At 35.8% G+C, this 17,813-nt stretch overlaps 1 protein-coding gene and 1 non-coding gene across 3 annotated transcripts in view; both read right to left on the bottom strand.

Annotated features, from left to right (window-relative positions):
- Window positions 1-279: 279 nt before the first annotated feature.
- Window positions 280-17,813, bottom strand: part of ACADL (acyl-CoA dehydrogenase long chain) — a 36,572-nt gene continuing 19,038 nt past the window's right edge. The window contains exons 8-11 of one of the 2 annotated variants that reach the window (XM_059703017.1): window positions 16,464-16,577; window positions 8,615-8,742; window positions 6,302-6,388; window positions 280-1,519 (exon numbers count right to left, since the gene is read on the bottom strand). In XM_059703017.1, coding sequence (XP_059559000.1) covers window positions 1,426-1,519; window positions 6,302-6,388; window positions 8,615-8,742; window positions 16,464-16,577 — 423 coding nt within the window. In that variant the 3' untranslated portion in view covers window positions 280-1,425. The remainder of the gene's footprint in view (window positions 1,520-6,301; window positions 6,389-8,614; window positions 8,743-16,463; window positions 16,578-17,813) is intronic. The other variant, XM_059703018.1, reaches the window with a different exon arrangement.
- On the bottom strand, window positions 17,334-17,477 carry LOC132238953 (small nucleolar RNA SNORA67). Its single transcript, XR_009453920.1, has one exon. It is a non-coding gene; the product is annotated as a small nucleolar RNA SNORA67 (small nucleolar RNA).

A 17,813-nucleotide genomic window follows, 5' to 3' on the forward strand; every position in this document is an offset into this window, starting at 1 on the left:
CTGATTCTATACTGTTTCCTGGTGGCATGAGGGAGGTGAAAGCTGCAAATACAGTAATATCTAATAAAATATTATTTTAGCTCATTTTGGTATTTAATGCATATCATTAATGCAAGCTGGCAACCATACAAACTTCCACCCAAGCACAAATCAGAGGTGTATAATTCCAGGAATGGTATCCAAGTATTTTCTCTCCCCTCTGCTCTAGCAAGTCTGTAACGATTGCATTAAAAATAATGTTTAAATAAATAAATTACAACAACACCAAGAATACACATATTTGTTTCCATTTACAAACTACTTTATTCACGGTTTCACCAGTATATGCAAAGAAAAACAAGTACTGAAATGATGCTAACAGTTTACAAATTAAATTAATGGCTTATTTTTTTATAAGAATTACTTTTATGTCTCAAGTCAAATGTTGTTTCCTCCCTTTCCTATTTTAAATGTTTACTTTATTTCTCTTACTGCATTTATGATTTGAAATTATCTTATTTATTTACTTCTTACATTATTTATTATAACTTGTTTCTTCATTTATTTATTAGTAGGAGTCATGCCAGTTTTATTTGTCATCATATTTTTAACAGCCTGGCATATAAGAGACATGAAGTACTCATTAAATTAACTTAAAAAGCACACTCTTCCAAAATAAAAGTCACTGTTTTGATACTGATAAAATGTACCAATAGCTTAAATCTAAAGGATGATGGATTCTTCTGTGTCCTCCTACAAAACTGGGCTGGAATTCTGTTGCAAGCCCAGGTGTCAGCAGATGAGAACAGACAGCATTCTCCAACGGGGTTAGGCAAAGGCTTAGCTGAGTCCTAAGAAGGCTTCCTGATTCAACTAGAGCAGCTCTTCATTTATCAGCATTTTACAGGGACTCTGCATGAGCTTTTGTTTGAAGAACGGGTTCCATTACTTAAAAACAGGATCTTGGGGTAGGTGGTAGAATTCTACTGTTCTAGGAAATTTGGACCAAAAAATAGTTGAAATTATTTACAATTCTAAATTATATTTTTTCCCTTTTAAAGTAAATGTGCTGTAAGTACTATTAATGTTTTTGTAGTATAATAACAAAATTACTTCTGCCTCAATTTTAAAGATTTAAGCAATTATGCTTTATTAGAATTTTAGGGGAAAGTGAGGCACTAAGGCTTCTAGAATCAGAAAAATCTTCACCTTTTAGCTATGTAAAAAATTATAAAAGTTAAACCTTATGTTGAAGAATTTTAGAATCTTTGGATTCAAATATTTCTTCTTTCTTTGTGTTAATCTTATATTTGCATTTGACTTTTTTTCTATAAAACAGCATATGAAGACATGTTTAGTATTTCCACCCTGTCCAGGTTGTGTTTTATCTTGAGTAGATTTAAAACCAGATTAGTTGTAATAGGATTCCAGGATGTGGGCAGATGTCTATTTGTCTCGGACGATGTCTCTTGCAATCAGCTCTTTCATTATTTCATTGGTACCACCATAGATTGGCTGAACTCGGGCATCCACGTAAGCTCTGGATAAATCAGAAGATGATTGTATGAATAAAGATATTAGAAATTATACATTTTGTCTTACTATGTAACTCTTAATTACTTTAAAGTATTCAATTAATGAAATCCAAGTAATAAATGTTTTTCATAATTACTTTTTTCCAGTATGGCATTCATCCTTGATTGGTATAATTATCAAATTCTATTAAGATAGTAATCACCTGTATAGCTTTGTTTTAGTTTGCTTAAAGAGGTTACAAATTCAAAGTAACATCTATAAGTTTGTTTTAATTTAATTTTGTAAAATTCAGCACATATAATAGCATTCTAAAAAAGGGCATTTTAGATAGATATTGATAGAATGTTTCAATTTCTTGTTATCTTTCATTATTCCCAAAGAAGTTGAAATCCACTGGTTTCATAGAAAACAAAAGAGAAAATACATCTTCTCTAACATTCTACCACTGCTGCTGCCATCAGGGGTATAAACTGATGCTGTAGAAAATATTACTTCCCACAAAGTTAACAAGTAACTTATTTTTTTGGAAATGGTTAATAGTCACTCCAGTGGTGTCTGAGGTTAAAATACCGAGTGTCTGAGTCCATTAGCATGCCCGCGCGTGCGCGCGCGCGCACACACACACACACACACACACAAAGTTATAAAAAATTCACTTTTGGTAGGCATGACCGTAACCATGACACTGTATAGTTGTTTTTACCTGTTCTCTCAGCTCTGGGGGCAGGGAGAATAAATATTATATTGTTTTCCAGCTAAAGGAACTGAGGTACAGAGAAGTTAATACATTTTCTATTTAATGGGCAAATAGATAATTGGCAGACTGCAATGAGAAGGTAGGTATCCTGCAAGTATCTTTTTTATTATATCACAATAGTTTCATTGACTCAGGCATATAAGACTAGTTATTGAGCTTTGGACTTTCCTAGTAGAGAAATTCAGTGGCATTTCTTTTTCAAGCACAAAATCTTTTTTAAAAAAATTGAAATTTGAAATGTGCTAGCTCTCTAGGAACATGACCAATTCTGTATTTATCCTTCTTCATGCTTATCATAGGGCCCTGCAAAGAGTAAGCACTCAGTAAGTACTGACTGAGTTGATTTATTGTATTACAAAGGAATTTTAGTGTCTCCATACCAACTTTCTGAAGAAACTTGAAATCTGGAGACATTAGTGTTTTCAAATATATATTTTTTTCTTTTGAACACATTCCACTGTTGCCTGCAAAATCCAGCCCTTGCATTTAGAGGGCCTGCCTAGCATTTCAATCTACTTCAGCAACCTCAATGCTTTTAGACATTTTTGGTCTGGGTTGGGCTTTTTTTTTTTTTTTTTTTTTTCACATTACAAAAGTTCCAATGGAATTGTTAATGACAAGAGATCAGTAGACCTTTTTATAGGTTACTAATTAAATTCAGTCATCAACTAGAATTAACAGGGAAAGACAGCAGAATAAATGTTTAACCACATAAATGATGAAGCTCTATATCCCAGGCTGCTCTTCCTAGCATGGCAGGGAATCTTGAAATGGCAGAGAGTAAGCCTCACTTCTCACAGGCCCCAGGCCTAATGGGTAAGACTGAAGTAATTCATGCTAAAGAGCAGTTGTTTAAAAACAAACCAATGAAATGAAACAGAACAAAAAAGCACCTCTTTTATTTGTGAAACCAAGATTCAGCCACACACACACAATATAGCTTAATCTGAGGACATAAGAAACACAAATAGAATGATTTTTTCCCTACTAAATCACAGTCTGTACACATCCACATACTGCCTATGGTTTCTCATTAAGTTTTTTGATATTATCTATTATGTTCTCTCTTGCTATTTTATATTAAAAAATTCCTTCCTTATGTCTTGGGGAGAAAAATAGCAGTCTCGTTGAACATTTCCAGGGATTTCAAATATGAAGCCACCCAGCCACAGTGTTTGCTTGCTACTGATCTGAGGGAATAGCCTTTTGGGCCGTGTACATAGTTCACTCCTCTTCACCTCATCGGCTTTCCTCAGAACCCGAACCAAACCAGACAGTGAGCCACCACTTGTCTCCTTGCCCAGCAGTGACAGCTGCTGCACAATTGAGTAGAAAAATACACACACCCATTATTATTCTACTTTCCTAGCTTAGTGAATATTGGAAATGGACTAATATTGTGAGTAAAACATGAAAATGTACAGGAAAAAATTCAGTAATGATATAATTTGTGCTAGCATAATTCAGTGTTTACTTTTGATTTCATGACAATGCAAAGTAAAAAAATAAATAAATCTGTGTTTGACTAAGACTTGTTTGAAGTAGTTCTAAAAGGATCTACCAAAATCCAAACCCAAGGATTGATTTTAAAAAACATTGTTTAGCTACTTCATGCCCAGTCCCAAGAAAGGAAAAAGCCCTACTTATTGCTGAAATTTTATAAAAGGTTATAAATTATATACATCCTGTGATTAAAGCTTTACAAGCTGCCCAATGGCTACAGAAAATTAGTAAATTATATCTATGCTGAAGCTTCTGTTCTTAATGTAACTTTAATAAAATGTTTATTTTCCTTGTTAAGGACTAAAAGTATATCAAATGTTTTCAATTATGCTTGTCAAAATGATGCATTTGAAAGTCAGTTTGAATGCTAGTTTGATAATTTCCCCTTTATATATCTGTATTTAGATTAAAATTAGAAAAGGTTTTTAGAAGTCCATAGCTTTCTCATCCTCTGATTCAAAACTAAATTTGACTTCTCTCGAGACAGCAGAAACTTCCTCGGGAAAATTTTATAAGCTGAAAATATTGCTAAATAAGAGGAGAATATATTTTCTAGAGTGGTGAGGAGAATTGCCTGGGGGAGATTATTGAGGCAAAGATTTATGGAAAGAAGGAAAGAATAAATTAAGAAATAGAGGAAAAAATATAGAAAAGGATGCTGCCTTATTCATAAATTGGTATTGCTTTGAACTTATAGCAAGGATATTCATATGTAATGCCATCAAAGGTTGTATTTAAATTATTTTAGTTTGAAGGAAATAAAATTCTATTTAGAAAAATATACTTTCAGTATTTTTAGAGGAAAATAATCAAATATTTAAGATATGAAAACTTAAATTCTTTTCATATGTAGGCTGATTCTTCTGTAGGGTCTTTCCTCTTTTTCTAATTAAAAAAAAGTGACATTTCCATAGAAGACATATAATTGACCAACAGGTATATATATGAAAAAATGCTAACGTCACTAACCATCAGGGGAATGCAAATCAAAATCATAATTAGAAATCACCTCAAATATTGACAAGGATGTAGAGAAACTGGAACTTTGCCTACGGTTGTAGGGAAATGCAAAATGGTACAGCTGCTATGAAAAACAGCATGATGGTTCCTCAAAACATTAAATCAAACTACCATATGATCCAGAAATCCCGCTTGTAGGAATTTATTCAAAATAATAAAAATCAGGACCTGCAGCCAATACTAGCACTCACATGTCCACTGCAGTATTATTCACAGTAGCCAAGATGTGGAAACAGCCTGACTGTTCATGGACAGATAAATGGATAAACAAAATGTAGTGTATACATATAGTAGAATACTATTCAACCTTAAAAACAGGAAACTCAGCAGCATGTGATAATTTGGAAGCACCTTGAAGACATTCTGCTTAGTGAAATAAGCCAGTCACAGAACCACAAATACCACACTGATTCCACCTATATGAGTTAATCTAAAATCCACAGACTCAATAAGGAATCTTGGTTGCCAGGGACTAAGGGGAGGGGAAGATGGGAAGTTACTAATAATGGGCTTAAAATTTCAATTAAGCAAGATGAATAAGCTCTAGAGGTCCGTACTGCAACATTGTACCGATAGCTTACAATGCACTATAGTACACTTAAAAACTGATGACGTGCCTGGCCGGTGCGGCTCAGTGGTTGAGTGTCAACCCAGGAACCAAGAGGTCATCGGTTTGATTCCTGGTCGGGGCACATGCTGGGATTTCAGGTCCATCGCAAGTAGGGGATGTTTCAGGTCCATGATGTTTCTCTCTCATCAATGTTTCTGTCTCTCTCTCTCCCTTCCCCTCTCTCTCTCAAAATCAATAAAAAAAATCTGTAAAGAGAGTAGATCTCATCTTAAGTGTTCTTACAATGGTAAAATAAAATAAATAAAATAAAATAATTAATAGTCAATGCAAATTAAAGGAAGAACGACAACTTATTTTTTTACCCATTAGATTAGCACAAAGTTTAAAAGACAGTAACATTCATAGCTTAGGAGGAAAGTCATCGGTCTTTGTTCATTTAAGTATGAGTTGCTACTACCTGGAGGAAATAATCTGGAAATTATAAACATTTAAAATATGCATACTTTTGAACTTGCAATACTACTTTTGGGACTCTGTCTTGTTACAATAGAAAACACATGTATCTAAGATACATGTAATAAGGTGTTTGTTGTTGCATTGTTTATCAGAGTAACAAACGGTAAAATAACCTGAATAATTATGGTTAATCTATAAAATATAACATTACATAACAATTTCAAAAGTGATATTAGTCCTGTATAACAATTCAAATAAAGCCAAGCTTTATGCTTTAGAATACTGCTCTCTTCACTTCCTTTAAAAATGACAAAATCCTCGGGGTGAGCCAATAACAGAAAGCTGTTCCATCTGCTTGAATACACGCTGTAGTCAGTTGAAAAATGAAGACTTTGCACCTTTCCTTCAATGTACAAAGTTCAGTAATTTCCCTTTTTCTTCACATCGGCAGAGGAGTGTAACAGAACAGTCATACTCACTTTGCAATTGGGTACTCCCACATGTATCCCCAACCGCCATGGAGCTGCACGCAGTCATAAGCCACACTGTTCTGTAACTCAGATGCCCTAGATGAACAAAATAAAAAACAGAAATGGAATATTTGAAATGGATTTGCATGAGGTGCTTCACAATCAGGAAACAAGTTATTTATCAAATGCATACATTTATCAAACAATTAAAAGCAGGCATATAGCCCACCAGAGATATAATTGTAATTGTGTATAAATTACACATGAAATAAATCTCAGGAGAATTTTCACATAATGAATACCTTCTTCATCAATTATATTTTTGGCTGAGTTTTTGTTAAGGCTATAAACAAAATGTGGAAAGCATAGACGATTAGGTTTTGGCCACTTTATGCCTGAGAGGGATATAGTAAAAACTTGAAGTTGGTCCACTTTATTTAGATTCTCTATATGAACTAAGTGAGGGGTCCTCAAACTACGGCCCGCGAGCCACATGCAAATACAAATATTGTATTTGTTCCCATTTTGTTTTTTTACTTCAAAATAAGATATGTGCAGTGTGCACAGGAATTTGTTCATAGTTTTTTTTAAAAAAACTATAGTCCGGCCCTCCAACGGTCTGAGGGACAGTGAACTGGCCCCCTGTTTAAAAAGTTTGAGGACCCCTGATCTAAGTTAACAGTACAATTATACAATTACCTATTTCCTTTTGTCTTTGAATTATGTCATAACCCCCTACCCCCAAAATGTCACTTCCTACCTTAACGCTACTAGTCTGAATTCAAATAATTGTGGAAAAAAATTTTTTAGGGTTTTCAGAAATAAACAAAGTAAAAATGAAAGCCTAAGGAGGGTTCACTACTGTTAAAGTGCATGTTATCATATAGGAAACTTATTAAAGATTATGTAGGAATTATTGTCCTTGAGACAATATGAAATACTTGAGAAATATTCTTTTCTGATCTTATCACAATAATTTCAACTATCATTAAGGGGTTTTTATTCATCTTAACATAAAAGATCAGTTAGTTCAAAATTACTTTCAAAATATTTTCCAGTAGTGTGAAACAAAGCAAAGGTAAGCATGCACACATTTTCCTATTAAAAATAATTTTTAACTTCAATAGGACAGGTGAGGATGTTCCCAAGAAATACAATAATGGTATAATGATTAATAGACAAGACTCAAGGGTAATAATATTTGGAATTCTATACATTTTTGTATTTGGTAAGTACTTCAGTGAACTATTTACCAGACTATAACTAGTTGGTTACTCTGCTACAAGATGAAATGCCATATGTTTATGCGTCTATAAACCCGGTGTTTTCAAGGACAGTGAAGTCCATAACTATCCAAATATCTCTTTTTCCGAAAATACCTAAAGGTATTTTTACACTTTTTAAACTAATCAAGAAACTTGCTGTAAATGTCTCCCCATCCCAAAGTGCAAGTTCCTAGTAATTCCACCTCAATTTCAACCTGGCAATTTTATTATTTTGGAATCATTACAGAAAGCACTATTCTGTATATTTTCCCATTCTACTTCTGACTGAACTGACCACAAGTTAATGAATAATGGCAGGAATTTTTTCTAGGTTATTTTGGGCTAATGAGATGTGAGAATGTTTGCTTTTAAAACAGAGACCAAACCCATGTCCAGACTCTGATTTACACTATGTTCTTGCATCATAAAGTACACAAAAGCCTTGTAGGAATCTTTTTTCAATCAACTCACCTTTAATACCATTGCTAATCATCTTTAACACAAATGAAAGTCTTTCTGAACGTAATAGGATATTCTTTCCTTTCACTTAACAGAGCATGTACAAGTTTTGAATGGACAGTCAATTCTTCAGATTTTTTTTTTTTGATCTGAAAACACCCTAAATAGGAAAATCCTGTCCAAGCTACTCATTTCACAGATATCAAAATGACTCAAAAAAAATTAATGATAGTTATTTAATGAAAGAACTGTGACTCTTCAGGACTTCAAGTTTTAATGTAAATTTTTGGTCTCACTATACTGACACTCCAGATAATTTTAAATTAAACTTAAATAAACTAATCAGTCATCCTACTTCAGTCTCTTAGTGATTACTTTCAATGGCATGCTAAAAGTTCAATACCAACTCGAGTAATTCTTAGCATATTGTAAGTAGGCTAGATGGAACCTTTCAGCATTTTTTATAAGGTGGTTCTTATTGCTAGCTTACACTGACTCAGCCTTCTTCCTTCAGGACCCCCCAGGCTGAGTTTAAAGCGAGGAGGATTCCATAACAGCCTACACAAACGCCGCATTTTAATTACTGTAGCCCGCATACCAGTATTTCGCCATGGAAGCCGAGGCAGAGTCCAGACGCTTTGCTTCATGCAGCTGGATACAGCTGTCCACGAATGCTCTGGTCACACAAATGTGTGTTTTTAATTCTGCTAGTTTATGCTGCACCGTCTTGAGTTGAAAGGAAATGAAGAATAAAAATGAGCATGGTAGAAGAGCATGTTTTGAGTTACCGAGCACATCAAACATAATATAATAGAAGACTGTTAGAGCAAAACAAAAGTGGAATTACTGGGTTGTGTGTTTTTCTTTCTTTCAACAAAAAACAAGCATATGCTAACAAAAGAGCTTAAATTTAAATGCTGCTGTATTTCAATGCTCAGGAAACTTGTAAGAAAAAGAAAAGATGCAAAAATGAATACATAGTTATCTGATGTTTTAGATGAAAAAGTTTTAGACCATGTAGGGAAGCTTCTTGAAAACAACATGACGGATGGGTGAGCACCATCTTGTGGTACAGTCCTGTAGGTACAGCTGCTGAAAAAACGTGTTTTCCTCTGGAATCTAAACCCATGAAGACGTTTTCTCTATTAGTGAAATTAAGTAATCACATTCCTCTATTTTGCTTGTTTACCTTGGAAAAAAAATAAAGTAACAAGCTGGAGTGACAACATACAAAATATTATTTTATATTGCAAAGTATTTACACTAGATCTGTAAAATGCAATAAAAGAAAAGAACTAAAATCTCAAGAGATCAGAGTCCAGTACCCTCAACCTCTTCTGAATTCTCCCCACCCTTCTTCTTCTCTCTCTCAATAGCTTGTCTAGAAGAATCTCTAACTTGAATTAGATGGTCAGGAATTGTTAGCACTAATATACCTATATACCTTCTCCTGTTAGCCATAGACAGCCAATAGTGCCCTTGAAAATCATCTCATCTAGACCATTCTCAATCATCTCAACTGCTCTCACTTCAATCACCTTTTCTTGTATTCCTGACTCTTGGCTCCCACATCTTGAACTTTAAGTTTATATCTGGGCTCTTTACGCACCAACCCTTGAACCTCCTTCAGGAACTGGCTTAGATTTGAAATACTGGCTTTCTACTCCAAAAAAGGCACTGCATTAATTGACCTCTTGGGTTCCAGGTCCAGCTATGGTCAGCTGGCTCCACCTTCCCTGTGGAAATTCAGATAGAAATAGAGTTCTGATCATTCTGCTGTGGAATATGTGAGTGAGATGTACACTGTGGCGAATTAAAGGCATGGAAGTTAGTGACACAGTGACTCAGTGAAACTTAAACTAGAAATTAAATGTACCCCACACTGGCAAGTCCAAAGTCATGACTGAGTTCTCAGAGGAAGGTTTTGGGGACCAGATTCTCAGAGGATGCTGCCTTTACTCCTGGTTACAGCAATTCTCAAACCATAAAACTAAACCTTTCAGTATAGCTGTGGTGGGGGAAGTTTGGGTACTTTCCATTTCCGGAAAAGGGTAGAAAAGGAGTCTAATCAGACCCAGGACCAGGCAAGACCAGGGTGTGTCAGAGAGAGAAGGGACTCTGATGAACAGATTCCGTGTAAGGGTACCAACATGACGGCCGTGCTGAGGAAAAATCCAACTGACTGCCTTTCACCTGGCTTCACACCATCCTCTTCTAGAAACAGACAACGTGACTGGCATCTAACGATTCCAAAACTAAGCAGTCGGAAGGCTGATGACACACTTTTCCCACCTCTGTACCTTGGACTCTAATTCAGAACATCTAAACCTTCTCATTCTTTCCATTATTTTTTCTATTTCTCTTTCTAGTCGCTTAATTAGGCCAACTCCTTACCCTTTCATCAGCACAAAGTTTTCCACTCCCACCCCACATATCCGCATTTACTCAGAGAAAATCTAAAGAGGAAACAAGGAATGAAAAAAGGTGGGGAAATACTCTTCTATGCGCTGAAAACAGATGAGGCTATGTTCCACAGAAATCCCTGAAACTCAGTGCTAAGCCTGCTTCCATCTCAGTTCAGTGACACTCCATTTGGAAAATAAGGGGGAACCTGACAGGTCTCAAGACACCTTTGCCCTGTCCACCCCAGTGGGTGGCACGTTTGAGAATTTATGCACTATTTATAGGAGAGAATCAAGAACTCTACGACCAATTCTCTCATATGAGAGCTGTTCCAATGGGAATGCTGGGAGCTTCCAGAGGCTGAAGTTAAGTTTCAGACCAGTATGGGCTCATTTAGAATTCTGTGTCAGCGCATTCAGCGAGGTCCAGAGGTCTGAAGGAATAAATGCCTCCAATGGTACATCATTTACTCTCCGGAGATACAGAGATTAAATATTTACCTGTTCTTGGCATTGAGTTGGGTGTTACTATTTGCTCTTTGCTCTTCAGACACTGTGTCATACTTTTAGAAATTATTCTCTAATGAATAGCAGTTACTAATTGTACCACACATTATTAGCAAGGTACTTTTGGTGAATGATCAACATGCTCATAGCAGTATTGTTTAACATTCATTAACAGTTGCGAATAGATAATATTGCAGCTAGCGTTAAAAAAATTTCCTTAAGTTATTAAGTAGACCAGATAGAGTCTCTTTCAGACTTCTGACTAAAAAAAAAAAAATTCTTAGAATCATAGAATTGTGGAAATGGAAGACACCTTGGAAAGTTATCTAGCCCCAGTATTCCACTTAAACAACACCATTAGTTGAACTCTCATATGTTATGCCTGAAATATAAAATATAACATCTTAGGTTTGCTATCTAATATTGTAGTTAATTAATCCTACACTCAAGATCTTAACTGGATATTCGGGTTTTGGAGGAATGTGAGAAAGAAGTGTTGTTTTCTTCTCCTATTTCTTTTTCTAATACTTTGTGTCTTTAGAATCAAGAGCACATACCATCTAGGAAATAACTAAAGCTTGTGTTAAGAAAGAACACTGAATTTTCACTTCATTGAACATGGGTGAACATGTAGGAAGGGAAGGAAAAAGAATAAAGTCTATCTACCTTAAATTTCCGGGTAGGAAGACTAGTGCCTGAATTAAGAGTGTAGGTTCCGGAGTTAGAATATCTGTGTAATCTTGGGCAAGTTACTTAACCTCTCTATGCCTCAATCTCCTTATCTGTAAAATAAGGATAAATATAATAGTTATTATGCAGAGTTGCTGTGAAAAAAAATGAGACAATCCATTTAGCAATGTCTGGTACACAGGCACAATGCAAAATAATGACAAATGACAGTCATTATAATTATTGAATATCAGAATTTTACTGTTTTATTGTTTATTCCATGAAAAATCATAAGACAACATCAAATATGGAAAGTATGAATGAAATGAAATGGAAATCCTATAGCTACTTAAGTATGATAGATCTCCATCTTATAAAAAATTTATTGATTGATTTGAGAGAGAGAGACCAATTTGTTGTTTCATTTATTTACATATTCATTGGATGTGCCTGACCAGGGATCAAATCCTCAAACCTGGTGTATCATAATGATGCTCCAACCAACTGAACTACCCAGATAAGACTAAATATGGTAGGTCTCCATCTTAAAAAGAAAACAAATTTTTGTGAAATGCATCCAAATAGTCAGAGAGGATCAACATGTTCAAAATTCAAGGATAAAAAAGAGAAAGAAAACAGAATTGTTATGTGCTCATAAAATGACATTTGGCTAAGTATAATATGGCATTTAAAGGTCTTCTATTTCAATTTAATAACCAGAACCATAATGTACCCAGCACTAGAATAGGCTGTGTAGGCATGTATTGGTCATTCATCTTCTCTGAATAGATTAAATTCCTAGATTCAATATGAAAATATTATTCAAATATATTTAGATAAAACAGAAAAATTAGAAGGAATATATCAGAATTCTCAAAACATACATTTACTTGGAAAATACTACTTGACAATAATATAGTGGTGGAAGCAGAATGCTACTTTTGAAACTACCTTTGAAAGAAGGCAACCAAAAAATGGCACCTGCTTTGAAAAGGATTAAAACTATTTCTTCTTTTTTTGGTATTTTACATATATATTACATATATATTAACAAATATTTCCTGCATATTTAAAATCCAGGAAATGTCAAAACACATTTAACATTCTTAGTTATACAATCTGGATAATATAATAGTCATCTTTGTTGTGATTTAATATGAATTCCATAAATATAGGAATTGTCTATTTCTAAGGGGATGGAAAATGTATCTATTTAGTTCATTTTTATTTTATTTTATTTTTTTTGTTAATCCTCACCTGAGGATATTTTTTCCATTGATTTTTAGAGAGAGTGGAGGGGGAGAGACAGAGAGAGAGAAACATCAATGTGTGAGAGACACATTGATTGGTTGCCCCCCACATGAGCCATGACCAGGGCTGGGGATCAAGCCCACAACCGAGGCACATGCCCTTGACTAGAATAAAACCCCCGGGACCCTTCAGTCTGTAGGCTGATGCTCTATCTACTGAGCCAAACTGGCTAGGGTGTGAATGTGTTTGTTTGTTTTTAAGATATATTTTATTGATTTTTTACAGAGAGGAAGGGAGAGGGACAGAGAGTTAGAAACATCGATGAGAGAGAAACATCAATGAGCTGCCTCCTGCACACCCTCTACTGGGGATGTGCCCACAACCAAGGTACATGCCCTTGACCGGAATCGAACATGGGACCTTTCAGTCCATAGGCCGATGTTTTATCCACTGAGCCAAACCCGTCAGGGCTGAATGTTTTTAATAAGCATTTTTTATGTGAAAGTGGTGGTGGCTGGATTTCAGAAGCAAATGACACTAATTCTATTTTGGGTAAAGTTGGGAAAGTCACAGAGTGATTCCCAGTGGTATTACTCCCTTCATATTGCTAGAAGTCTCTTGAGTGTGTACTTCCAGAGTCATACCTATGAAATTACATCTGAGCGCACAACCTTTTGAAGGCAATCAATAAATATTTTCTCAGTGAAACAATGGATGTCGGTATTTTTCAGGGGGAGACTACTGGCATCTGAGTGAGAAATTAGTTGGTGATTTCTGAGTTACAGAATGTTTAACAACACTAGACTTCAGGGCTCACATCTCAAGTCTCTGTACTATCCTCCCTGACTCTTCTAAATGCCTGGGGAAGAGGGCAGTCATCGAGAGTCATTAATATCAGTAAATCAGTGATACATAAATGAAAGGGAATATAAAGTATAATATCTAGGGAGGTCAAATCATACTGTTTTAAAAAATGTTTTCTTGACCAGGTGTGTGCCTCATGTTTACAAATTCAGAACAACTGTATTTAGAGCTGTTATCTCAATAAGGAAGTTAGGATGGAAAGACATATTTTTAGAATGGGAAAATGTTAAGTTGATGAACATATAGGTAGCAAATAGGTCCCAAAATGATATAGAGTTTGTCCAATTGATAAAAAAGACTCCCTCTATTGGAACAAAATAGAGGAAGATATTAAATAAGGGGGTGGGGGGGCAGCTAATTTAACGAGAGCTTACTTTGCCAGACAATATTCTGAGCACTTCATGTATGTTACCTCATCTAGTGCTCATAGTAATCTATGGGGTGATATTACTCACATCTTACAAATAAGAAAATACTCTGAGAGAGTTAATACAGCTTGCCTAAACCACAGATATTCGAGGAGCTATGCTAAGATTTAACTGAATTCAGTAAATTTAACTGAATTTACTTTCTATAATGTTGCTTCTAAAAAGCTACCACTGTGTTTCATCTCTCCTTTTGCCTTCACAAGGCCTTTCAGCCAAGTCATTCTGTTATTGGGGATATATATGAAATCTTATGCTAACCAACAAAATAACCTTCTTAATTAAATAACATATAATGAACAATGCACCTCCCCAAATCAGGGAAGAGTAGGTATGCCTTAACACAAAGGCCCGGTTTGTCATGCCTGCCATAAATCACTAACAACCTTTGAGCATATTACAGGAACTATCTTTAGGGAAGGAGGTTGACTCCAGCAACCAGATGTTCTGGTTCAACCATAAAAACTGGACCTTCACTTGCCCGCTTTGAAAATAATCATCAGAATGGACTGTGCTAACTTATACATAGAGAACTTTCAACCCTCCTGCCCCTCATTTATTTGTTCTGCTTTCCCTATCCCTCCTGCTAAGAACCCTAGCCTGCACTGAGATGTTAAGATGGCCTTTAGGATGAGAGTCCCCATCTTCTCAGGTGGCTGGCACTTGAATAAACTGCTTTCCTTCTTACCAGCACCTGTCTTAGGAGTTTGGCTTTCATTGCATTCGGTTACAATTCTACTTAAAACTTTTCAAGTAGATTTCCAAATCCAGGTGTTTTATTTTTGCTGATAAAATGTTTCAACAATTGGACGACTGCATTGTTAATAAACTGCTCCTTCATATAAGGCAGCGGTTCTCAACCTGTGGGTCACGACCCCTTTTGGGGGTTGAACTGCCCTTTCACAGGGGTTGCCTAAGACCATCGGAAAACACATATATATTTACATATTGTTTTTGTGATTAATCACTATGCTTTAATTATGTTCAATTTGTAACAGTGAAATTGGGGGTCACCACAACATGAGGAACTGTATTAAAGGGTCGCGGCATTAGGAAGGTTGAGAACCACTGATTTAAGGTGACACTTGAGGGTCTAAAATTTGATGGGAATATTTAGTGATTATGGCCACCATATACTGCATTCTTTTGAAAATACCTTAAAATACTGGCAAAACCCACACTTAATTAAACACCATCATCCACTTTCTCTGTGCTTGAACCTAGGCCGCTAAAACCTTTTAGAAAGGCTGATATACAAAAAAATCAGATGGTACCCCTATAAATTCATGATCAGTAACTGAAATGTGTCCTCAACACTGCTAGCAGGCTCACCATATTTCTCTAGCTAGTTCTACTTTTCACTCTGAAGAGGGTATTTCAAACTTTCCTTACTCTCCTCCAACAATGGCATCCCTCATTTATTCACATCTTTTCCCCTTATTGTTATATAAGGAAATGCAAGCCTTCAGAAGAGAGCTTTTGTAATTTTCTACCAGTAGAGCTGAACCCATGCCCACCCCTTCCTCTTTTCTTCCTGTTACAATGGAGGAAGCAACTCTCCTGTTGGGATGGGAAGGCCTACCTTTCCATGTGCTTTGGCACCCATATCCCTGTACTTCCTCACAGGTCCTGTGCAGTTAATTATCTGGTCCATACCTACAATCTATCCCTCTTTACTAAATCCTGTTTCTAGTTCTTAAAATATGCTCCAGCATTTTCATCCTAATAACAACAACAATTAATAATCTCCAAATATCTCACCTGACCCCAATATCCCCTTCCCCTACTCCTTCCCCACCCTTTCTCTCCAATTACTATTCACAGCCAAACTCAGGAAAGAGTTGCCTGCCATCGGTATCTTTACGTCCTCATTTCCATTTACTCCTCTGGCATCACCTCCACATGAGTCCATTAATGGCCCTTGCAAAATGACCTCCATATCATGTCCAGGGGGCACTCTTTGACCTGACTCATATTTTCCCTCCAAGTAGCCTTGGGCCTACGTCCTCCTACTTGAAGTTCTTTCTCTCAGCTTCTGTGATGCTTGCCTTATGAGCTGTCTCCTTTGTAGGTGTTCATTTTCAGTTGCCTTTGAAGGCTCTTCCCTTCCTATTTCACCTTTAAGTTCTGTAATACTTTTCTCAGGTTTCTGTCCTAGGATCTCTTCCTGTCTTACTGTCTACTCTCTCTCCCTCAATGATCTCATCCACTTCCATGGACTTTAATACCACCTGGATGAAAATTAACTCCATATTTATGTTGAGCCCTAGACCCATTTCAGAAGGGTAAATTGATATTATCTAATACTAAACCATGGCAACAAGCTTACCTGTATATGTGCAACTGTTTTCCCAAAAGCTTTTCTTTGTTTAACGTAGTCCCTGGTTTCTTCAAACATGAATTCACTGGCTGAAACTGCTATCTCGGCAATCAAAAGCCTTTCCTATAACCCAGAAATTAGGTCTTAAACGAGTGATTTTCACATGATTTCAATGATAATAAATCTCATAAGTAATCTTTATAAAACTCCAATTAACTTAGTTCTTAACTTTTTTATAAGAATATTTTGACATATCTGTAATAGATCCCTAAAGCAAACCCTTTATTTTTATGATTGATTTTCTTTACTATATATAGATATATATGTAATTTATTAAACTCCCTCTTCTTTCTATGTATCTATGAGGAAAGAAATTCTGAAGTTGTTGATTTTCATCTATTGATCTCTGAACAGCACATATCCTGCAATATCCGTGGAAAATAACATTTTAAAGTACATAGGTTAAATTCTGCCTATGAGTGTAAAAGCGTCCACAGTCGGTTAAATTCCATCTTGCTGGTGATTTTCACCTTCCACTTCTGTGCCAGTGTTCCTAGCCCTGGTCTCCGTTTCATGTTTAGCCCATGCTGTGGCAGTTACTAGGCAGGTGCAGCCTCTTATGTAAGGCTCAATGATCACTCAGCAACCACACTCCAAAAACACAGGTGTGAGGGCGGATCCTATGTGGCTAAAACTGTTTCATCTGAACTTAACATTTCCCCTTTAGATTCCCAGGTATTATTAAAAATCAACACCAAAAAATACCAATGTTTTGGCTGATATTTCTTTGCAAAGGGATATAAATTCTTTTTTTCCCCCTTCAGCATGTGAGTGAGAAGAGGGCATAATCTACCCAGAAGGGACTTGGGATTGAAATATACATGTAGGCAGCCAAAGAAAGGCAATGGAAATTATGCATCGCCTTCTTCTCTGAAAACCTGAGGCATGCCAGATTTTATTCCACGTTGCCCCTATCCTGAGGAGGGGACTACTAGGCCCCTTGGAGAGGGAATCACCTTGGTTGAGATAAAATGCCTTTTTTAAAAAAAATCTTTTATCCTACTCTATTCTTCCATTTTATTCCTCTCTCTGCTTCAGTTTAAATGTTTGCCTACTGATCTGTCATTAATTCACTAATCCTGTTTTCTACTGTGCCCAGACTCTATATTCATTCAATGGAGAGATATAAATTCTTGACTTGTGGTTCAGAAGCTAAAGTCATTCCAAGAAGGAATCAAAGAACTGAAATATCTATTTTCCCTATTCACTTATAAGCTCTGAATGAATATCCCCAAGTTCAGTTATTTACTCATGTAGCCTATAAAATTCATATTTTCTTTTTACTTTAAGTTACAGTCG

Source organism: Myotis daubentonii, chromosome 7 (genome assembly GCF_963259705.1).
Source record: "Myotis daubentonii chromosome 7, mMyoDau2.1, whole genome shotgun sequence".
NCBI classification, from domain to species: Eukaryota; Metazoa; Chordata; class Mammalia; order Chiroptera; family Vespertilionidae; genus Myotis; species Myotis daubentonii.